General features: G+C 40.3%; 1 protein-coding gene across 1 annotated transcript; it reads left to right on the top strand.

Moving 5' to 3' along the window:
* Positions 1-2,485: 2,485 nt before the first annotated feature.
* On the top strand, positions 2,486-6,938 carry LOC140949116 (uncharacterized). Its single transcript, XM_073398352.1, has one exon. The coding sequence runs from the start codon at positions 2,486-2,488 to the stop codon at positions 6,305-6,307; it is 3,822 nt and encodes a 1,273-aa protein (XP_073254453.1). The 3' UTR covers positions 6,308-6,938.
* Positions 6,939-8,312: the final 1,374 nt, after the last annotated feature.

Genomic DNA, 8,312 nt, shown 5'->3' with positions numbered 1-8,312 from the left:
ACTTTAGACCTAAATCGGAAAATCATGTTTTATCCTAACAATCCAAACCTGCCACAGAGACAAGTTAAAACTGTCCGCGCAGCTCTTAAAAATTGGAACTACTGCTTGTTTATCGAAAGTCAACTGCAATGTTAAACATTAATTATCTTCCTGGCGTGCCCTGTCCAAAGTTCGTCATTACATATCAGGTTCCTCCGATCTCATCGCATTTCTCATTCAGATCATCGGTTGAAATCGCTCTAGAGAAGAAATTTAGTAGCTTTTATTGTGCGCTCATATATAAAAATCACGCCGTCTGTGTTATTTACTCATTGCCTCTGGCCATGGGGAAAACTGGGAAAAGAAAACGAAAGAACAGGGATCGCTGGTACGAATAGAGATGAAGTTACTGTTAACCTTCACCTAGAATTTTCTGGAGCCTTTTTTCTGGCTGAAATTTTCGAAAAGGTAAGTTTTGATCCCTATAATTTTCGGATCACTAGACTTTCAGCTACGAAATCCGAACAGATGAACTTTTTAGGGGATAAAAATATGCCTATATATACCGTTTAAATACTAATATACGTTCAACAATGCTATGTTTAAGCGGTTTTTAACTATATTCTCTTTGGGTGTCCCTGATTGGCTCAGTATTGCTGTGCTTTGCTGGAGATTTTGGTTAACCTGTTTTCCCGATTTTATTCTTAAAAAATAGTCCCGTTCCCACTCACGATCGTCCGAGTCACGGACAAATTTTATTTCGTCAATTGTGTCATTAACAAAGTGGTCGAATCAGTTGGTTCTTAACAGCTCATATTTATTGCAACTCCAAAAATGTCCGATTTGACAAATCCGATTACCACCAGGAGTTTCTAATCGGACAGGTGATGTCAAATCGGACAGGTAACCAGGCGTAGTCAATCGATAGAAATCGATATCAGAAATCAATCGACATCATTCGTCGATTATTATCGATTGATATCGGAAATCGTAGAAATCAAAGTCATGGAAAAAACTTAAGGTATCGATTGATATCGATCCTGATTATCTTAATCCGAATTTTAGACTTCCAAAATGGCGTATGTTACATTAAACAGAAAGAAATCATCTTTAAAGGCTTTAAACAGACTCTGCGAAGATGGACAAACATGCTCTATAGATCTCGCAACGCCTTCTGGGTTAATACCGTAATTGCAAGTGTTCATTTTTCTACGTAGAAAAAAAAAAATTTTATAAACTGGGCGTGCCTTGACTGGGCAGCCCAGTTAAAAAATTCGGTTTCTGTTTCTTCTTTCTGCAAAGGACGGCAAAGCAACTAAGCTTAAACATGGGGGCATTCCTAATATCTTCAAGACTGTTGACTTGATCAGAAACACTCTGTTTAAATCCCGTTGGTAGCTCGCACTAACGAGTTCCAGAGTGTTTCTCGATAAGGACCACTCTGAAGACTTTTTTAGTAAATTGGTCATGTAAAGTCAGTCAATGTACCGAACCATTCCAAATGTACGCTCGCCATCTTTTACTGTAGGTGGAAAGATGAACAGCGTGTGCATTTGGTATAAAGATTTCGTGTATGAGAAATGACAGGATTCATTCTTGCGATCACCTCAGACAAGTGGACATGTGCTTTGGTTGAGGTCGCTGAGCTATTTTAGTATACTCTTATAACTTGGGCTCGCGCCGAGGTAGTCTGCTACACAGCCGTTTTTAGTGTCGTCACGCAACGCTCCTCCCCACTAGTGGGGAGGAGCGTTGCGTGACAACACCAAAAACGGCTGTGTAGCAGACTAGCGCCGAGGGGGCCAGAGGACTATTTGTGCCAGAAGAAAAAAAAAAACGGCCCAGCCTATTTTTAAGCTCGGGAAATCAGAGCAAAAGGCTCTAATTCGTTGAAACACGATGTACCAATTTTACCCCCGATAACTCGAACCATGATTTAAAAGTCGGCGAAAAACAATCTACTGCCGTCCGAAACATTGAATTTTGAATTTCCCATTGAACTGTATTGTAGGCATATAGCTTACTGGTAGAGGCTGATGATGTTGTTTGTCACAAATCTAACGAGAGCAGCTTTACTTCCTCTTTATTTTACTTATAATCCGAGAAGTATCTTTCAATTTTTCTTAACATTTCTACAAATAAATGTGATTAAAATGTTCACTGTAAGGTAAAAACCGTTTTCTTTTTACTTCCGGCTATTTTCTTCGAACTCCCGATAACTCTAACTTTTTTCAATTTCCCTTGAAGGTTCAAGTTATCAGGAGTCGACTCCACATTACAGTCATTTAAAAATAGAAAACACAAAGTATACTAAAGATATCTTGTTGACGGAGCCATGAAAAACTACTTGGTGAAACTCGAGCTTATTAAAACGGCCGTGACACACTGCGATATCCCGTAATTCTTGGAAGTCAACACCAGTGCAATACATTGGATTCTGAGAATCGAACAAGACGGTCTTCGCATTTACCGAGTTCTGACCTCTCCAGATGCAATCCAAAAGAATATGTTTCCATCCACAATTTTTGCTAGTGTCCTGTTGTGTTCATTGTTCCTCAAATGTGCTAGTGAAAGAGAGATCTACGTTTCACCAGGCGGAAATGATTCTTCAAATTGCAGCGCGAGCTTCAAATGCAAGACTCTTGACAGAGCTTTAGGGCTCGCTCGTGGTTTAAACTCAGCAAGAATATTACTGAGCAAAGGAAATTACTCGCTGAACACAAGCCACAATTTTACGAAGATTACTTCCTTTGGTCTCTTTGGAAATACTTCTTACGATCATGACGTTCAAATCAGCTGTCAAATTACATGCGAGCCAAATGTTAGTCTCTCGTTCACCTTCAGCAAAAATATTTCCTTTGAGGGAGTCAAGTTTCGGAAGTGTGGTGGTTGGCATCAGAGTTCTGCGGGGATGAATGAGCAATACCCATATTTTAAGGGGGCAAAATTCAAGACTGCCTTAGATTTTCGATACTGCAGAAACCTTCGTATATCAAATGTTGAAATTTGTTCGTCCCCAGGGCTTGGCGCTAATTTGTACGATGTTGGGGGAGTTGTGAACTTCACAAACAGTTTGTTTGCAGATAATTACGCTTTAAACGAAAGCAGTTATGACAGATGGATTTTTATCAGCCCAGATGGAAGCTATGTTTACTCCGGAGGCGGTGTTAATCTCATGTTAAATCAATATAGTCACAATACGTGGAACGTGACTCCTGGTGAACACGATTCATATCAGCACAATAACATTTACGAATTTTCAAATTGCCATTTTATGAGAAACAGAGCTATGTGGCTGAACGACACCAAAGATGATAACGGAATGAACACACTAAAACTTCCTTTTAACCGTGGAGGTGGATTAGCCATATATTTCCAAGGGAATGCAAGTGGGTGTCACATTAAAATCCAGTCATGCGTTTTTGCAAACAACATAGCATCGTGGGGTGGAGGTTTTCAAGTTGAAATGAAGGACAAAACGGAGAATAATTCTCTTGAAGTAAGAGCAACGGTCTTTCGAGAAAACTTTGCCTCATTTGCAGGTGGTGGGGCTCGGTTAGGAAGCTTGCCGGAGAAGCATGTTCAACTTCGTATAAATCGATTCGAGATGACAAACTGTTCATTTGTAAATAACACGGCAAGGTTGGGAGGCGGTGCGTCGCTGTATGGAGCGACAATTCCCCGGATGTGCACCAATCACACGGACCCCGTTGTAACTCAGTTTTGCTTTAAGAATGATAGCAACTGGATCGGAAACATTGGAGCCGTGGGAGCTGCCGTCAGCGCTTTTCTAATTAACCGAAATGAAGACCTCATCGGACCGGAAATCCCATATCGGGTATGTTTTGAGAACACTGTATTTCGCTCTAATAAGGTAGTTCCCGTTCACCATAACCTAATAATTGGGCAAGGGACATTTTACAGCCAGCAGGTTCCCCTTATCTTTCGAGGGAATGTACAATTTGTAAGCAATACTCAGTCTGCGTTGGTTTTAGATGGTTCAATAGTGGAAGTTTTTGACAGACTAGATTTTCTTAACAACACCGGTGTCAGGGGAGGGGCGATAGCAATGTACGGACGGTCAAGAATACTTTTGCACGAAAATACGTCTGTATTAAAATTTGAAGGAAACAATTGTGAGGACAAAGGCGGAGCACTGTACATTCAAGCCCCAGGCCCCCCTCTGGTGAGCTTCAACGCAACTGGTGCAGACAATCAAGTTTGTTTCTTCGGGTATTCCAAACCTGCAAAGGATTATGATGAATGGAACACAACTGTTATTTTTAAAAATAATAGTGCTAGTTTAGGAACGTCGGTGTTCGCGTCAACACTTCAATATTGTCGGCGGCCCGGCGAGAATCGACAACGAAACAATGTTCTAAAATGGAAGTTTATCAAATTCGACGACTTACCTTCAAATTCGAACACCTCACTTCTAGGAAAAGTTGTGACGGAACCAGTAAACATAACGACCGATAAGAAAGAATGGGAAGTTGCCCCTGGTGAGCATTTTGATGCAATCGTTAAGTTGTTTGATGAAGTTGGAAATCTCGTCTCGGGGATTGTTAATGTCAGTATTGAATCAGCTCAGTCTGTTAAACTTTCTAACCCATCGCGGTCGCTTTTTCTTTCAACCGAAGGAAGAATCACAAATATCACCCTGCATGGAGAAAACGGCAGCAATTTTGATGTGAAACTGAATTACATTGGAAGTCAACTTTTGAAAAAACAGATACGGAACGTAACACTTAAAAACTGCTACGATGGCTTTTATTACTGCAATGACACGTCAATGTGCAAGTGCATGTCAAAGACTAACAAGATTACTGCAAAAGGAATATCCCGCTGCGAAAATGGAAAAAGTGTTTATATAAAAGAAGGTTACTGGGCAGGAAAGGTGGTGGGTAAGTTTGTTACCTATTTCTGTCCTCCTGGATACTGCAACAGCCCAAATCATAGTGTTTATAAGTATTCAGAGGGTCATGTGTGTATTGATTCCAGAAAACAGAACAGCACCCTTTGCGGACAGTGCAAAGAAAACTATACTATTACCATTGGAAGTGCACTTTGCGTTGAAAGCTGCAGTTATTGGCACTTGCTGTGCCTGTTGCCGATTGGCTTTGGTTTCCTCCTTGTCGTCGTCGTAGTGATGCTAGTAGACCTTGATTTCTTTACTGGGTACCTGAACGCTTGGCTGTATTCATATCAAATTATGGATTTACTAACGCCTGACGGATTTCGCTTTGACCCGTTTATCGAGTTTATCACTGCTTTTACTAATGTGCACATAGGAATCGGTGGTCACAGCTTTTGCTTGGCCTCAGGATTAGACGACGCCGATAAACTAATGGTGATGTATGGCATTCCCGTTTATGTCTTGATCGTTGTCGCCATTCTAACTTGGTTAGTTGGTCGTTATCCCGGCTGGTGCTTCAGCAGAAAAGTCCTAAGAAGTTCTCCTTCTGCTCCTTTTCGCGCTGTTTGTACTATTCTTGTGTTCTGTTATACAGACATAACAAGAATTTCCCTCTTAATCCTTTCTCCCGCCCATGTTGGATCAAAAACAGTTCTAAATGCTTATGGTAATCTCGATTTTTTTCATAAAAAGCACATCGCCTATGGAATCGTGGCCATACTCTGGATTGTTTTCTTTGTGCTTCCATTTCCGTTGATTCTGTTGTTTCGCCCCTATTTGACAAGAGGCCTTCGTCCAGTGTTAAATCTAAATCGCTGGGGACCCTTTTTTGATGCTTTTCAAAGCTGCTTCAAGAATCAGTATCGGTGGTGTGCATCATTCTATTTTCTTTGTCGACTGGGAATTTTGTTGATGCACACTTACATACCGTCCAGTTCAGTAAAACGAGTCGTTTTAGAAGGCGCTTGCATCCTAATTCTCGTAATTTTTGCGTACCTGAGACCTTACAAAGAAGCAAGGGATGTCAATGAAGGCGAGAGTAGCTACGAGTGGATCTATAAGTCAGATGTAGCACTGTTGACAACCCTCGCACTCATCACCGTCATCAGCTCAAAAATTGATTGTTCTTGTTTTACTACCAAGGACGAAAAAAAAGGTTTGAAAGTGGCTGTTTGTGTTTTGGCATACGTTCCCTTAATAGTCCTGCTGGTGTTGGGTTACCGAGTTTTAAGGACGTACTGCCCGGCCATAGATATAGGGAATTGCGTTACAGAGGAAGAGGCGATAACACCAATTGTTACTGAAACGTCTGATAGTGCTTGCAGCGGCCGAAGAGGAACACCTGAACCAACTACATCTCCTGAAAACAGCCTGGCAAGAAGCCCAAGAACCACAAGACCCAAGACTGTCTAATAGTTAAGATAGCTCTTACGGTAAGGGCTGGTTCCCCTGGAGGGGAGGGGTGACTCACATATTAAAGAGATAGGATAGAAGTGCCCGAGAAAAAATAGATTTTCTTGTTCAGACGATATCATTGCAAATGTGATAGAAAATTTATTTATTTTTGTTTTGTTTAAGGAAATTTCCTTGAGGAAACTCTTTATGATAAACGACGGCAGTTTCCAAGTTGTTTAAGTTTCCCTCTAAACTAAAGCCGTGACTTATTAAGTCATTATGCACATGATTGTTTCTAATTTTTTATCTTCTTAAAAGAATCGAATAACTAGGAAGTTGAGTATCAAACTGAAGACCTTATGTCGACGGCAATTAGATAAATTAGACTTATTTTAAGGCAAATGTCTTCAGTACAAGCTGTAAAAAACGCATATCCGTCGTGGTAAATTTTTATGTCATCTATGAAAAATTGTAGTTATAGCTTGTAATTGACAGAGGAGGCCTAATTTACATAAGCTATATAGTTCCCTTCAGGCCCCTGCCATTACTTTCTCCATTTTTGTATCTTTTTTGTTCCTTTAATCATTTATCTGTGAGGCAAATAAGTCAAATACAAATACACTTTATATAAATAAAGTTTTCGTTTCGGTTACAACAACTTATATGGGTGATTATCGACTAAACATTTTGAAAGATAGTTTCATTTATTCACAATGAAAATAAAATAAAGGGAGATGTAAAGAATCAACCATAAGAGGACATAGAAAAAATCTGAGCCCCAGATGAGATTCGAACCCACGACCCTCCGTGTTCTAGATCGGATGCTCTAACCTCTGAGCTACTGAGTCCTCATGGTTGATTCTTTACATCTCCCTTTATTTCCTTTATAATGTTAATATCAGTGGTATAGATTGGTTGGTTGGAGGCTCCTTCATGGGTGAGACATTTCTTACTATTAATGTGACTGTGAGATACAGTTAAGCCTTAATGTGTTGCTTGTGATGGACTGTGTGACTGCGAGATGCGGTTCGCAAGTCCAACCCACAAAAATGACCCTTGCTTATCAACCAGTCCTCAGTAGCTCAGAGAACACGGAGGGTCGTGGGTTCGAATCCCATATGGGGCTCAGATTTTTTCTGTGTCCTCTTATGGTTGATTCTTTACGTCTCCCTTTATTTCCTTTATAATATTAATATCAGTGGTACAATGAAAATAACTATAGTAAATCCTCTATTAACCCCTCTCTCTAATAAGCCCCTCGGCCCCACCTTATCACTCACAAAATCAACAGATAAGACATGGACTGTTCAGGGGCACCCAACGACAATTTTCGGAAAATATCTGTTCGGAAGACGATTTGAGATCTAGAATTTTCGGAACATTTGTTGTAAAATTTCTTGCTTATCTGCCTCTCCTAGGATTTTCGAACATCTAAAAACTACTATAATTGCCCTTTTCTAACGGATTTTTACCCTTAAAAGGTCACCTAGAATTTTCGGGAGCCTTTTTTCTGGCTGAAATTTTCGAAAAGGTAAGGGACCAGTCATAATTTATGTTGTGGCGGGGGGGGGGGGGGGGTGGGTGGAGCAGAAATTGGGGGGCCTTCAATTTTGTCAATGTCAAAAGATGACCTTGGGGGGGGTCCTCAAGTTTCTTTTAAGTAGCATCCCTACTGAGCAGCATGATGCTTGAGTATTAAAGGACCTGATTTTGATTCAGTTTTATACAAAGTCCTATTTTGTGTAATACTAAAACAATTTAATCAGCATTTTGACAAAAAGATTTAATGCTCAAATAGTAGGTGCATCAACACAACATCCATTATTGTGTAACACTGAAACAATTTCATCGGCATTTTAACAAATGACTACATGCATAAAGTCATGTTATGCAATCTCACTATCCGAATCATTATTTGTAGATATGAGGTTGATGTGGACTCACTGTCTGTGTCACTGTCAAGTTTTTCGGCTCCTGGCTATTAGAGCATGTACTGCTCATATAAAAAGCAGAGTGAGCTTTG

This window comes from Porites lutea, chromosome 9, assembly GCF_958299795.1.
Source record: "Porites lutea chromosome 9, jaPorLute2.1, whole genome shotgun sequence".
NCBI classification, from domain to species: Eukaryota; Metazoa; Cnidaria; class Anthozoa; order Scleractinia; family Poritidae; genus Porites; species Porites lutea.
The sequence above is the reverse complement of the archived record's forward strand: the minus strand, read 5'-3'. Positions and strand labels throughout refer to the sequence as shown.

Coding starts and splice junctions, on each gene's coding strand:
- LOC140949116 (XM_073398352.1), top strand. CDS start 2,486: ATGTTTCCATCCACAATTTTTGCTAGTGTCCTGTTGTGTTCATTGTTC.